At 40.9% G+C, this 16,224-nt stretch overlaps 1 protein-coding gene across 1 annotated transcript in view; it reads left to right on the top strand.

Annotated features, from left to right (window-relative positions):
- VIPR1 (vasoactive intestinal peptide receptor 1) overlaps positions 1-16,224 on the top strand; it is a 115,741-nt gene that overhangs the window by 49,648 nt on the left and 49,869 nt on the right. Inside the window, exon 3 of the mRNA XM_084508726.1 lies at positions 6,029-6,136. Within this exon, the coding sequence (XP_084364852.1) occupies positions 6,029-6,136 (108 nt within the window). The remainder of the gene's footprint in view (positions 1-6,028; positions 6,137-16,224) is intronic.

Genomic DNA, 16,224 nt, shown 5'->3' with positions numbered 1-16,224 from the left:
CAAGAGTGGGAGGATTGCAGTTAAACTTTTGAGCCAAGCAAGCCCTGGTCAAAACCAATCTGTCACAGAAAAATAAGGTAAAGCCCTATTCTGTAAGTCCAGGCAGGGTAAGATGGGGTAGAATTAGAAACAGAAAAGACACAAGGGAGAAATGATAGGAAACTGCTTCCATGCAAAAAGTAATTAAATAAGCTAGGACACTTCAGCTTGAAAAAGAGATGCTTGAGGAGGGATATAAAAGAGGATTTTATGGTTTTCCTCCCCAGGGAAAGGGAGATTGTGACTAGGTTATAAATATTTCTGTATTCATAAAGGAACTAGGTTCCTAATGAAACCAGCAACGAGCAGGTTCAAAGCAAATTCAGAAAAGGATGTTCTTTCAGCAGACACTTGAACTGTGCAATTCCTTGGCCCAGGAGGTTGTGAATGTGAAAAATTTCCATGAGTTCAAAAGCAAAATCGAATCACATTTAATGTAAATGATTTATGTAAGGAAAAGAATCTTTCCAGAATTTTGTTATTATTACGCACAATTTTTAAAATTTAAATAGAAAACCGTCCCTGATTCAGGAAGACTGGGCTCACTGGAGGCTGGGGCAGTAGTAATAGCTGTGAGGTTCATGGTGGGCTCTCTCACTCTCTACCAAGACTGAACTAAAGCTGCCTGTCTGGAACTGAGGCACTATTAACAAATCCTTGCAGGGACCATCTTTTGGGGTCTGTTTTCTTCAGTAAGGTAAAGAATATAATACCCAACTTGGACAAGAAAGTCAGCAGAAAGATAATTGGTTGTAAGGAAATCAAACTGGCAAACAGGGGAGAGCATCTTTGGGTATAATAACTTCTACAGAAGATGTCAGTGGGAGAGTAAATGTCACCTGGTAGCTCTTTACAGCCCTAACTCCAGAGAGGATGGAAACTGCCTACTGATACTAGATTGGAGTGAAAATCAGTTTCCATTGAAAACACACCAGGTCATCGCTGCCTCTGATGGTACTGGGTGATATCTCAGCATGGTTTAATGTAGCTGTACCTTTGGCTTGCTGTTTTCTGCTTGTGGGTAGCAAGAGGCATGTAGAGATCCCGACATGTCCCAGGCAAAAAAATGGTATCTTTGCATCTGAACATAGATTCAAAGAGCAAAACTGTGCCCATGTCCTCCAGGAGAGGCCAGGAGTGACCCCATTCATTGGGAAGTGTTCGGTGGGAATGACAGATGTGCTGAAAGGCTTTTTCTCTGACTTGGGAGTTCAGCTGGGTTAAGACCATGCCTTGGCACCAGCCTACTGCCATTCAGTTCTTTCATCAGACAAACCCAGTCACGTCTCAGAGCCACGCCAGAGCTCTGCAGATTCATGTTTATTCATGAAGGGAACTTATTCTCTGCTGCTTCCCTGATAAGCTTTGACTGTATATTTTCTGTAAGTGTAGATATAACTCAAATAAATGTTCTTCGTGCTCTGCTTTGCCACTTCTGCAAAGCACCGTATACCTGTGCCTCATGCAAATTGACATGTTTTGTGTTTATTAACCTTTTAAAGGGAGAGAAAATGAGAGCCCAAGCTTTGATTCACATTTAGCAGTGACAGTGGAAAAGGTTACCACCTTCTGTAGCTGTGGTGGGGTCTCCTAAATCACTGCAGCTGGGACTCTGCCAGTGCCTTTAGCCACTGTTGTGGTGGCAGCCAGGGAACAGGCATGTCCTACCAGGGTGGAAGAAAAGGCATGTCCTACCAGGGTGGAGACCACCCCAAGACAGACTTCTGAGTAAGAACCTCTTAGAGGTGGGCTCTCCAAAGCCCAGGCAGCTGTGGTTGGTGCAGCCTAGTTGCTTGGCTTGCAAAGAGGGAGTCCGAGCTCTTGGATGTAAAGACCTGAGCTTCAGCACGTGGCTGACAGCCTCCGGCCCATTCATTGATGGCACTCCTTGAATCACAGAATCACAGAATCACAGAATTTTCTAGGTTGGAAGAGACCTCAAGGTCATCGAGTCCAACCTCCAACCTAACGCTAACAGCCCTCCACTAAACCATATCCCTAAGCTGTACATCTAAGCGTCTTTTGAAGACTTCCAGGGATGGTGACTCCACCACTTCCCTGGGCAGCCTGTTCCAATGCCTCACAACCCTTTCTGTAAAGAAGTTCTTCCTAACATCTAACCTAAAACTCCCCTGGCTCAACTTAAGCCCATTCCCCCTCGTCCTGTCACCAGGCACGTGGGAGAACAGGCCAACCCCCACCTCTCTACAGCCTCCTTTAAGGTATCTGTAAAGAGCAATAAGGTCACCCCTGAGCCTCCTCTTCTCCAGGCTGAACAAGCCCAGCTCCCTCAGCCGCTCCTCGTAGGACTTGTTCTCCAGGCCCCTCACCAGCTTCGTCGCCCTTCTCTGCACCCGCTCAAGCACCTCGATGTCCTTCTTGTAGCGAGGGGCCCAAAACTGAACACAGTACTCGAGTAGTAGTACTGAACTCAGTACTTGAGTACTGAACACAGTACTTGAGCAGTGCTTCAGGAGCCTGTTTAAAGAGGGAGAGAGTTGGCTGCTAGTAATTACACTAATTGCATGCCTTATAGTGAGAGGATGAGCAGTTTGATGTGCTGAGCTGAAGGAAGAAAGGTTAAAAGCCAGCTTCATTAAAGTTGTGAAGGATTTCTCCCCGCAGCCCTCCAGAAGAAGTTACTTGGCTCCAGAGAGCACTTCCTGATTTACCAGGTAACATCAGGACAAAGCTGAAGGTCTGGAAGTCACAGTCAAAAATTTGAAAAGGGAAAGATTCTTACATATATGAGCATACTTATAATACCAAGAGTTTAAAGAGTTTGCCTGATTATCCAGAGAATTTGTGAATGCCACCATCTTTGAAAAAGTCACACACTTGTTTTCACACAGGGCTTCTTACAACTCACTAGTGATCATTTCCAAAGCAGAGGATAATCCTTAGCAGTGTGCATTCCTTGGTTTGCAGTAACAAGCAAATGAGCAGCACAGTCACATTGAATGAAATGGTATTGAAGGGTTTGCCCAACTGTTTTCAGGATCACAGTATTTATGAAAGGTGCATCCATGGGTCATTTCCACCTGCTGCCTTGGATAAGGAAAGATAAATACATTTGCATCCCTCCTGCAGGTACTCAGTGCAACAGAGAAAACATTTGTAATTAATTAATGGGGAAGCACTTAGCAATCACCAAACATGATTTGATCATGCAAAACAAATTGTCGTCTTTCTTACATCTGTGAGGGCCAAGTGATGTCACAGGGAAGACAGGTTTCCCTTCTCCAAGTCCCAGTGCAGCTGTTTCTACCCTCAAATAGTTTTCTTGGATACTGATCTGTCACAGTGACACAGCTGAGTATTGCCCACCAACCCTGTGTTCTCAGCAGTCTGCCAAGGTAAGCTTTGGAGAGAGAAGACAAATTTCTCCAAGGCTATTTGATAATGGCTGTCTGTGTCACAATTTGGATGGACAGGCACAAACTTGTGCCTGAAGTTGTAGTGGGCTGACTGCAGGGCAAGCGGTGAGTGCTAAACTCCAACTGCAAAGCATTTTGCCTCAGATCTTCAAACCGTTCCAATTCATTAAAAATGTGAAGGCCTGTTCTTTCCGCCTCACATTTCAAACAAAATTACTTTAAATTATTATTATAAATTATTCAAACAAAGTTATTATAATGTGTTAGACATTAAGCTCTTCTCCTGCCTTAGACCTAGTACGAGTAAATTGTATCTCACTGAACTTCAAATGCTTCAAAATTAGCTAAAGTCAAGTTTCTGGAACTCCGGTATCCATTGACTTCTTCAAGTCCACACCTCCAGCTTCTTCACACGTAAAAGCAGGGATATTAACCCCATAATTGAAACCTGAACCCTTCCAGGCAGCTACACTAATAGCATCAGCAAATACGGGGAGGCAACGAGGAAGAATGGCACTGGCAGAGCTGATGGGCAGATATGAGAGGTCTTTGCAGAAGCAATAATTATTAAAGGTCCCCTCTGTGTGTCTTGCAAAATCAGTCTTGTGTGTCCTCACCTTATTTTAGTCAGAGTTTGTGTTACAAAAACAACTAAAAGCTTTTTTCATGCACCACAGGTGGTGGTGAAAAATGCTATAATGGAAAAAGATGAGGATCAGAAAAATTCTCAAAGTGCCTAATACAGAACATTTAAAAAGCCATCTGATACTATCACCTTTTATTTTATTTTGCATTATAACCTGTCCTGGGGTAATGGGCCCATTATAATTTATTGATGCTGATGGAGATTGTAGAACATGAAAGGTCTTGTCAAGAAATCATCTATTTTCCAGGGGCAGAATATGTAATATCTTAATACTTTTGGAGCTGCTGGCTGTTTGGTAGCAGATAAGTAAGACATTGTGAAAAGTGAGCTTTGCAACTGATATTAGAAATCTGAAAATTGAATTTTAATGAATGCTACAGAAGAGCTTGCATGAAGAAGATACCGTCAGTTATTCCCTTTTTCAGGCTGTGATAAACCCACCTCAGGACTTCATTTGAAAAGTTCTGTTTGCTCATGAAAGAATTAAGGAAAAACTTGTAAAATAAATTTGAAAGAGAGCTGAGGGTTCTTTTTCAGCTTTGGAGTATTTTTGTGTGCTCTCTTTATTGATCTGAGACAGCAAGCTGCCTCACTCTGAACAGACTGACGATGACACCAGCCTTTTCCTGAGCAGAAGGCCTAAAAGATTATTTAAAGGGGGAAATTCTGATCAGGATGTCATCACCAAGCACTGCAGCTTGAGAGTGGTTTTCACAGTTCACTTTACTTGCATGTGGAAAGCATTTTCTCAAGGCTTTTTTCTTCATATTCCATTTTTTTTGTTAGGCAGTTGACCTTAACAGCAACACTTTAGTCACGTTTGGGGAAGTGTCACAACGTAATGGGACACAAAGAGTAACCCAGAGCAGAGGTGCTATGACGAAGGAACTCAGGGAGATCTGTTGACAACCCATCTGTCTAACCCAGGCAGCCATAAATGTTTCTGTTGGAAAGAAGAAGAAGAAAAATCTTCAAAATTTTAGTAAGAACTCTAAAATGTGTAACACGTTGGCAAAAACACATCTGAAATTTTATTAATTCCTGTCTGCAGACTCCTTTTGTCTTCAGTGCTAATATTACATTATTCATTACTCTGGTACATGTGTGATATCCTTAATGTCTTTTGAAAAAGCAGAAATAAAAGGACAAAATAAGAGCATATTGCAGCTCTGCAGAAAGGGCATGCCTGGCCATTGTTTCTCCCAGAAAGTATTTATTCAATTCAAAAAAACTTGTAAAATGTTTCATTTTAATAAAACACCATCATTTCTCTCTAAAGTTAGCTCCATTGGTTATGCCATCCCTCCTGGCTTAGATAGGGCTTTATACGACCTTGCTCCACCCTCCCATAGAGAACCACTCCTGGTGACAGCCCTGTCCCTCCTCTGCCTCCAGGATGGTTTTGTGCCTTCTCCCTTTTTAAAGAGAAAAATTGCTTCTTGAGAAGGAATTTGACTTCTGATCCCTTGATTGTCATCCGTGTCCCCATCCAACTGAGCTCACCCCATGCAGAACCATCTCATTGCAATGGGAAGAAATACTGGTGACAAAACTTTGGGGAGAGAGGAAAAGGAGTGGGAGTATGGCTTGTGCATCTCAGTATGTTCAGGAGAGGTGTCTTAATGCAACAAGGAGAGATAAGGGCAGGGAAGAGAGAGATTTAATTAAGCATTTCTGCCTTTTTCATCTAAAAAGGCACTGCTAACTGTTAACTCTGATTTGTCTGGTTCTCTTCCTTCTGTGTCAATTTCTGGGAAAATTACAGGTATCACCAGTGCTGCAATTCAGGGACTGGGGTAGCTGAAAACTCTATGTTTAAACAAGATATTTCTGTAACTCTCCTTACAAAAGGTGCTCGCACCAATGCTCAACGCACCTTTGCAGAGCTGGTTTCCTCTGCTCCATACAAGAGACAGCAGAGAGTTGCTTGTTTTTGTTCTATCATCAGCTTTTCTCTTTTCCCCAGGTTGCAGGAGGCAATGGGACAACATCACATGCTGGCCTGAAGCGCAGGTGGGAGCAGTTGTGGTGAAGCCATGCCCAAAGTACTTCAGATTCCTCACCACTTTCGTTGGTAAGACAGCTCATCTCGCTGGAATGGTTTTATGGCTTAATTGCCTGGAGGGTTTCACATCATATTGCGGGTAAAGCTTCTGGCGTAATCAGAGGGAGAACAAATTCAGAAGGACTAAGGATTTGCACAAGGTAAAGAAGGTTCCCAAGCCATACAGGGATGCCCAAACCATTAAATCATCCTTCCTGTCTTCTTCCAGCACAACATACTACTTGGTATCATAGGGATGCAAATGAGGCTCCTGGTGAAATCCAATAATATGGGTGTTTTGCAGCAAAAGTTTAATCAACATGTGTAATAGTATGTTTGCTGTACAAAATGGACAGTTTAGCACTGCAATTAATTAAGTCTCTGACATAAAATAAACAAGCCGAAACTGTGTGTAATAAAGTATTTTTCCACAGAAATGACTAATTTGGCCACCAGCCAAGAAATTAAGCTGACAAATAATGGGCAGGGAAGGTTAATGGAGAAAGCAGCTTAATACACCGGTTGGCATGTTCTGGGAAGCTTTAATTTAAAACTCAGGTCTCAAGGGCAATGCAGCAACAGGACTCTTTGTCTCCTTCTAGATTATAGTCATTACTTTCTATTTTTATTATAGTAGTCCTGCAGGCCTCCACAGCGAAAGAAGCCTTTTTTTTTTCAGTGGACATTATGCACCAAGTCTTCACTTTTACAGAATTATAAACAAACACACAGGATAGGTTATGAACGGGAGTAAGGATACAATATTGTCCCTGCTTAGCAGAGCAGGACACTATATTGATTAACCAGCACAAACTGATTACATGATTTGCCCAGAGCCACACCAAAAGCCTTGGTAGAGCCAGAAGGGAAATCCAAAACTGGGCAAAACCCCTGTGCCTTGGCCCAGACATGTGGAAGAATTGCCTGTAGTCGGTGCTTAGTACCCTCCTCTTCTGAGCAAAACATGCACTTGCTGGTTTTTAGGGACCCAGCAGTTAGTTAAAGAGGAAGAAAAAAATCTCCCTGAGAAGAGTTTGTAATACTTCATTCCACCACAGCAGAACAATGAGGTATGTGTACATATGTATGATACATACATATATACATATATGTGTCATTGGGATTGTGTTGAACTTAAGCTAAGGGTAATGCTTTTAATAGAGTACTAGCACAGGCTTATGAGACACAATCAAGTTGCCTACTCAGAAGCATCTGCTGCTCTCTGAGAGTTTTAGGGCATCTCATCTAGTCTCCAGGCTCCCTGAAGAAGGGTGCAGCTCTCCCATATCTCTGAATATCTCAGGCACTTAAGGGCATCTCAAAAGACCTGTTTTAACACAAGTATCCTATCTCCCTATTCTGGGAGAAGCCCAGATTCCACCAGGATAAACCAGGACATCACCTGGGCTCTCTGTGCACCTACTGCAATGTGCCAGGCCAGGAGCAAGCCTCAAAGAAAAGCCAACCTGTGCCCTTTCTCTGCATACCCATGTTGCTGCCTTTTGAGCTGTCCTGTGAGCAGTGAGCTCGGCAGATGTCATCTGGCCTTGCAGCTGGCAATGTGCAATCGTTGTGCTTTGGACAATCATATACAAATGTGTAAAGCAGATATGATCATAAATAAAGGCAGGATAAGAGTGCCTCTTGTTTTACAAGATTTCTTGCAAAATTAATGTCATTGAAGTTTGTAAAGCAGTTCTTGCTTTGTAGTAGTATCATCAAATAGCTTTCAAGGAAATCAATCATCAAGCAAATGTTTATGTCTTATGCTTTGATCCCTTTGCAGAATCATGAAAGCTTATACCAAAGTTCTGAGCAATAAAAGATTTTCTCTATACTTAAAGCAAGAAAAGGGTGAGATATTGGGAAAAAAAAAAAAAAAGAGTTAATGTGATTTTTCCATTTAATGGAGAATATACTCTTCAAATGACTAATATGCTATCTCATGGTAAATAAAGGATAAAATATCATGTGGCATTTAGAAAACCTAAAATCCCTAGCATAGTCCTGACGTCATTTGACATTAAATTTTTCTGCCATTCACAAATACAGAAGATTTTCATTATTTTATGACATTCGTCAGTACCGTGTGAAGGAGATAGATGAAAATATTTTTGGCACCTTTTATTATTAAAGTGCACTACTTGCTATCTCTTCACCAGAGTGTTCCAGGTTTCTTTCAATACATGGAATGTGACATTTGTAATAGAGATTTGTTTCCCACAGTTTCTCCAAGAGCAAATTGTCCATTCTGCACAAGTTAAACAGTAAAAACTAGCACTGACATTTTTTAAGCTTCAGCTATGAGATGAATTGCTTAAGGGGGTGGGGGTGGGAATAGCCAGGATTGCTGCACTCAGCAAGGAAGAGATCCTGATGAACTGCAGTTCATCGTTAATTCTACTTATTTGTATATTCAAGTAATCTCAAACTGACTTGTCTGAATCCTGCATTTCTGCAGGCGAGCAGTGCCTACTTCTAGAGTTACCAAGGCATGGTAGTTTCCCTGTGCACTTAAATACATGCATGCATTTTCACAATTCAGCTCAACAAATCCTTCAATATTGGTCAAATACCTTGAAGCAATGCCACCACAGGTATGAGGTATCATCATAGCTTTACCTGTATCATCCCTCCTCTGTTCCAAGAATTCCTGATTTCCCGATTCCCTGATATCCAGTAAAAAACATCACCATCTCATTGTTTGTTTTGTTCATCCTCATCACTTTTACACCAAACACCAACTCTTTAACAACGTTAAAAATGTGCTGCCAAACATTGGGCACAGATGATAATGGGAAAAAGAATTTGTAGGCATTGATGGATCCCATAACTTGAATTTAATTTTTTTCCAAATACTTTTGAGCGGAGAGGGCACAACCTCACTGGTTTTAGCCAATGATTTCCTCTTGGAAATCATCATTCCTCAATCTTGTGCCCCATACTGGTCTGATTCTTGGACCAAGTTTAGTACCTGGTAGGCTCCTGAGATAAGCTGCCATCCACTACAGCAGGATAGGTGCTCCAATGCTCCTTGTGTTCCTCCAGCATACAAGAGGATAGGAAATGGCTTTCCAAAAATCTTACTGATGCTTTTTAGTCTCTCCCTCTTGCATGTAAGTGACAAAGATAAACTAAAGCTGTACAAGATAGATCTTCTGGTCTGTCATTCCAATAGAAACTGTGGCATGGCTCAGTGACACCTGCTTAGGTTAGTAAAACAAACAGTGGGAGTTCTCATTGCAAGAGCAAAATCAAGGGAAAGGAGTACTTGAAGGCCAAATCCAACACTGGCTGAAAAACGATCTGCAATCTGCCATGAAACTGTCAGATTGAAAATTGGAAGAAGGCTCCAATGGGGACTTGTGGGGAAATTAAAGACTGATTTGGAGATATTGCTTGATGGCGTTTTAAAGTGGTTAAATGATGTTAAAGATCTGGGACATCCCTAGTACTCTTTCTATAAGATCTTCTGATGGACCCAACACATTTCATGTGCAGTGAGCCTAAGAGATAGAGAGAGAAAGAGATGGGACCGTGTAGCTTGCTGACTGCCAGCACAGTGAGGGACTCAGTTCCGCACCTGTTCACCAAATACTCGGCTATGATTTCTGCATTATGAACTATAAAACAAGCCAAGACTTGGTTCATATTAGTCTCAGGTGAATCCTGAGTTGTTGTCTCAGTGAAATTATGTCCCTTCCTCTGAATGTCATTACTAAGAATGCTGACCATCTGGCTCAGGCAATTTCCTGGCTTCAAGCTGCTTCTCTCCGTCCTGTTTAGCAATCCCAAATGCTGCATGCTGTGAAGCAAATTCTCCAAGTCATATTTGGCTTTGGCTGTCCAAGGAGGTGATGCATTTACTGGCTACCTGTAGTCTTAGAATAAGCATAAAGCTGTCTGTGCTTATCACTGACAGCTTTTACATGCACTCACAGTTTGCTAGGCTGATTTCCATGGAGCTCATTCAGAAGGTTTCACGCAGTTTTCCAGGCAAGAATTAGAGTGGGATGAGAGTCATGTCACCATACTCATGTGGCTGACACCAACTACAAAAATTGGCAGTTGTATTGTGCAGCATCTCTAAGGTCCACATTTGTGCACAGTGTTTAGGTTTGCAGTCTTTTCTCTAAAACAGAAATTTGGAAATGACAAGGGTATTTATCAGCATCGATTAATGAAAATAGCAAGTTGTTATTCTTCTACATGATGACTGGGATCTAAAAGTTCCAGGCTGCTTGAGAAAGATGATTCAATCTGGTCATGGGATTTATAAATTCCTGAATTTAAACAAAAGTGTATGTTAATAAAAATGTGTTTTCTGCCTATTCAGCCTTGCTCTTTTCTGTCTATATTGTATAGTCATGGTCAGAATAATCTCACCTAATGTCAGCTATATGAAAGGTTGACATTTCATCATTTAATCCCAGATGTGTGAACTTTCTCCTGAAGTCAACAGAGAAACATCTCCAGTTTATCTTGGAGGTGATTCTCTGTGGTTTGAATCAGCCTCTGATTTCCTCACTGCTCTATGGAGTAATTCAGAATAGACACTTAAAATGTCAGCTATAGGGAGACCAAATCTGCTCATCCACAGACTAATAGGTAAAATTTTCAGATTTAGCTAAATAGTGTTTGTGTTAAATATTATTGCAAGTTATAAGAATATTGGCATATATTTAAAGAACTGTGTGACAAAATCTTCTCTGGGTTTAGTCTTTTAAACTTGGAGTAACTAAAGTTCATGACAGCATTAGCATTCAGAATCTGACTTAAAGTCCTTAAACAAGCCCTTTCCTGCTTAAGCAGAGCCCCAGTAATTGCCTGAGAAATTATGGATCTTATTATGTTATTGTAGATGTTTTAAATCATAATCCATCATGAAGATTAAGTCTTCATTTGGTTTTTGATTTTTGCATGTCTTCCATCATTTTAAACTTGCACATTCATAATCATCTGTCAGATAGCTTTTCCTTTTGAATTTAAAAGGCGTCTTTCTCTCTGTGGCACTTTTCAATTCAACAAATATCAATCAAAAGCTTTTTTTGGTTATCTTTTGTCATTCTGCTTTTTGGTATTGTGCCCAAAGTTATTTTAACTACTGTTTGATCCTAGGTACGAGTTAATGTGAGCACTTATACACAAGACATGGTTCATTTCATTTCTGCCATCTTACTGATGGCCTTTTAACAAATTCAGTATGATGGACAGCAAAGATTTAACTCTGTCATCTCATTTTTCTTCCTGATTCATCTGCAGAGAGTTTTGGAAATGGCATCCCCTCTCCATACCTCCACCTTGAAAGACATGAACTAATCCCTTGTAGCATTATCTAATCTCATTAGTGCAGAGGCAATCAAGTCAAATCCTTTCAATGTATGTAATTCACTGGTAACATCCAGGTCTTAGTGGTGCAGGCTGAAGCAATTCCCAACTGTCAGAGCTTCCCACCCCTCCAGTTGTGGCATGCACACACACTGACACAACTGCACAGAGAAAAGGGAAGAGCTGCCCATGAAATAACATGAGAATGAGCCACCTGAAGATATTTAAGCATGTGGTTGAACAGACTGCTGGGGTTAACTCCTTGATGTCACCTGCAATCTTGTGGAGTCTTTGCATGACCCACAAGGAGTCCTTCAAAAACACCTGAGTCTCTCAAGGTGGATCTTGGGGCAAGTGTAGCCATGTCCTGGGAGAATCAAATGAAATTCCTAAGAAGGACATGGATACAGGCACAGAGATCTGATATTCTGCTGTCTTTCTTTGCAGTTGGTTAAATGAACAGTCAAATTCCTTCCATCACAGCATGGGTACCTAACAGTTAGGCATCCAATCTTAACTCCTTGTCTAATTTGTCCTCTAGCCAGTGGGAAAGAGATGCACTTACAGGGCATGAGTTATCCCACAACATGTCATAGAAAGGGATGAGATGACCTTTGGAGGTCTGATATAACCTCCACATGAAAACTGAGTCTACCGTCCTTACATTTCAATGGCAAAAGTTCAGTGAGATGAACCCCAATCTTTTTCTCATGCAAAGGAGGTCTATGAGTAGACAAAAACAAACAAAAATGCAGAATGATACTCATTTCCCCAGCTTCAAAAAATGATTACCATTTACTTGCAAAACATTTTAATTTCCTTCTCTTGAACCAGGGTTATTTTCTTCATTTTCTTTCCTCCTTTTTTTTCTATCTTGTGTTTGAAACTGAAAAGAAAACAGATCAAAACAGAGAGAGGGATGACCAAATGAGTGAACCAAAACCACTCTTTATTTACTACAATGTTCATTTGAAAGGAGAAAAAAAAAAAAATGTTGAGTCTATCTGTTTTGCAGGTTTGTTCACTGAGATCTGTCAATGTCCTCAGGTGCCAAGCAGCCCCAGTCCAAATGTGCCTTCATGTCACAAAGATAAAATTGCCAGGAAACGTCCTCTTTCACATGGAATTGTGGCTGTTATTTGTATAGTCCACCCTGAAAGTCACAGAAAAGGGGACAGGACAGCCAATGCTGCTGCTGCCCATGCTTGTCAGGGCAGCCTCCCGGCACTCCTTAACATCCATTTTGCTCATTTGTCATGGACAACTGGAGGCCCAGCTCAGAATTCAGTGCTGGATTACTCTGTTTCCATAGATCAGTGTTGATCTTTTATCTGCATTTAAGAGTGCACCCTTCACTTCAGCTGGCTCCAGCTACGTGCAGTGGTGTAACTGACTGAAGAAACAGGTGGCTATCTGGATGTGCAGCTTATTTAAAGCTTAGTTTTGCTTCAGACCTTTGAGATTTGTTTGCAGCTGAGGTGTCATGACACGGTTGCCCTGCTCCTCTGAAGGTCTGGTGCTGAGAAGGTCATGTACACCCAGGGATAGCAGTGCTGTGAGATCCTCAGATGGAAAGCCTGCTGTCAGCCCATGGCTTGTGGAGTTAATACCTCCACTTAGCCAGAACTGTTCATTTTATTCTTGTAAATACTTCCTGGTGTACTGTACTTGCAATGTCTAAAGAGCTAATGAGAAATTTGTCCTAGAGTTTGACAGCTCTGCTTTTATTGTGAGGGAACAAATGGAGTTTGCAAAAGGTGCCTAATTAAGGGGAACATGTGCTGTTAAGAAGAGAGGAATTATCTGTGTTTATTAAGGATCGAGATCTTCACACTGAGAAATGTGACATGCAGGAAAGGGAAAGGAGGAGAGAGGAAAATGGGAGATTTCCTGAAATCACAGGTGCGGCAAGCTTTAGGGCAGCAGAATTGTGACAGTAAGACCAAGCTGCAGACCAAGCGATATGAAAAAGAACAAATGAAGAAACCAAAGGCTGTGACTGTTACGTGATGTGCTGACACTATGCCACAGTTTGTTTGTCTGTTCGATACACCATGTTGGCAGAAATTGTGCTGAAAGAAGGATTTTACAAAATCATGGCTGAGACACATAAAGCGAGTTTGGAAAATATTTTTTCTATGTCTGACAAATCGCAAATTTCTCCCAGATCTAACCACTTCTGTGTCCAGTTAAAAACAAGCTGTAGCTCTGTCTGGAAGTCTCAGGTGTTTCCCAACAACAATAGGGCAGATCGATAATAAAAATGGAACTACACATGTTCCAATGGGCTCAGCAACATCTCAAGAAAAGTGATAAGATCTGCTATTGCTTTAATAGCTTCTGCTTGAAAAAATCAATTTCTGACCACAAGATAATGGCAGACCAGCAGGACAGATAGCTACTTAGAGCAGACCTTCCCTCTCCTTTAGAAGCTATTACACAGAGGGCAAGAGAAGCAAGAGGAAGACTAAAGAGAACATCCTTTAGCAATGACTGGCCTCAGATCTCTTTGAACGAACTTAAGCTCCCATTAAAAGCCAATAAGAAGTTTTCTCCCACTAAGATCAAAGTGTTAAAATCTCACCTGTGACACAAACTTTCAGATATATTTGAGTCTGAGGAGTGTATTTGAAACAGATGAGAGAGAAAAATAATTAAGAAAGAGAAAAACCTTATGAGAGTGGGACATATGCAACAAATTTCTTATAATACAGTTATCTCTTTGTATTTATTCCATTCATTTATTCAGTATTTAACTTCTACACAGATCAAACTATTATTAATTTATATTAATATTTTTATTAATTAATATATTAACTATTATTTTTAAATTATAAAGAAAATCTTCTGTTTCTATCTCAGTTGCACTGACTGTTCACTCCTCCTTCACTATGCCATGAATTAATCATGTCGTTCCTCTACAAGACTCTTTACTGGTGGGTATAACACAATCTGAAAGGTTCTTTTGATTCGTGTTTCTTCCACATCATCTCCAAATACGTTTATACATCAGGAAATTGAATTAAAAGTTTTACCTTACTGTGTTCTCTCCAAGAAAGGATTATCCAGATTAATACTCTTCAGACTAGAAAAATGTGGATTCAAAGGATGTAAGTCATAACATTGTGGAGAAAGTAGGTGAGGAATGATTGTTTCATGGTGTACAAGAGAAGAGGTACAAAATGAAACTGTCCATCAGCAGGTCTAAAATAAGGATAGAGGGGTATGTTTTCACACAACATATAAAAAACTTGTAAGGCTGATAGACCTGGAAAGTACAAGTGGAAGCCAGAAGTAGAAAGCACTATCAGAATCACTAGAAAGAGGTAAGATATATTCAGAGTATAGGAATAAATTTGGTGATTAGATGTATGGAACACTAGCCTGTACCCAACCTCTATTTGAGGGAGCTGAGAAGATGTTTGCTTCATAAAGCAAAAAAATTGTAAAATTATTTTGCTGCTTAACTTGTCTTTCTTCATAGGGATCTTTAACAGCTCTTCACCCAAACTGGGATAAAACAAGGGGAAGAAAAAGATAAAAAGAAGTCCTCCTTGTCTCCAGATCAGTATCAATAATGTCTATTCATTGTTATTTGTAGATCCAATGAAAAAGGATAAAAGTAGTGTCAGAGAGAAAGAGGCAAGAAGAATGCTTTTTTTCCATAGAAGAAATTGAATTAAAACAACTAACAAAATATGAATATGCAAAAACTTAATTAAAAACAGGAATATTTGGACAATCTTTTCATTAGTATACAGGTTTGGGTCTTTTTTCTTTTACTGCTTCTTTAATGCTAAAAAGAAATATGTTTGTTATCGCTCTCTATGGGTACCTCAAGGGAGGCTGTAGCGAGGTGGGGGTTGGCCTGTTCTCCCACGTGCCTGGTGACAGGACGAGGGGGAATGGGCTTAAGTTGAGCCAGGGGAGTTTTAGGTTAGATGTTAGGAAGAACTTCTTCACTGAAAGGGTTGTGAGGCACTGGAACAGGCTGCCCAGGGAAGTGGTGGAGTCACCATCCCTGGAAGTCTTCAAAAGACGTTTAGATGTAAAGCTTAGGGAAATGGTTTAGTGGGGACTGTTAGCGTTAGGTCAGAGGTTGGACTCGATGATCTTGAGGTCTCTTCCAACCTAGAAAATTCTGTGATTCTGTGATTCTGTGATTGTTTTGCTTTGTTTTTTTAACAAACATAAGGCAAAAAGTGTCTCTGAATTCAGCCAGTCCTGCTTGTTTTCAGTGAGAGGGCTTTCCTTCCCTCTCTCTTTGTTTCCCAGAGCAGAGAGCTTCTGAATCACCCTGCAAGCAAGGCAAAGCTACTCAGGATAGGTGTGCGGCATGTGCCAGATTTAGTACAAGCTAATCAGAAGGAAAGATTGAAGCATTCTGCTAATTGCTTACAACCATCAATTCCATTTTCATAATAGGCATACCATCAGACTGTGCAGATTAGCAAATTAGTGAGGGGATTGTGAACTCTAAGGAAGCATTTGCTTAGACCAGGAGCAGCTGCTGGGCCAGATGGCAAAGTCCTGTCCTATAGCAGACGTACTACCAGAAAGACGAGAAGTGTACGGAGGAAATGCAGTTGCTCCTCGTGCTTCATGTAGATGATTGTTAATTGCCGTGGCACACTGCAAGCAGATTTTCAAGGAATATAGGCAGAGGTAGCACATGAGGAAGAGCCATGTATGGAGCACATGAGGAGGAGCCCAGCAGTTTATGTAGGCTTGGATAACCCTTCCTGCCACCACAGAAGATTAAATTTGCGGTTGGGTAACGTGTAACGTGC

This window comes from Aythya ferina (assembly GCF_964211825.1).
Source record: "Aythya ferina genome assembly, chromosome: 2".
Taxonomy (NCBI): domain Eukaryota; kingdom Metazoa; phylum Chordata; class Aves; order Anseriformes; family Anatidae; genus Aythya; species Aythya ferina.
Note: the sequence above shows the minus strand (reverse complement) of the source record. Positions and strands in the feature narration are given on the sequence as shown.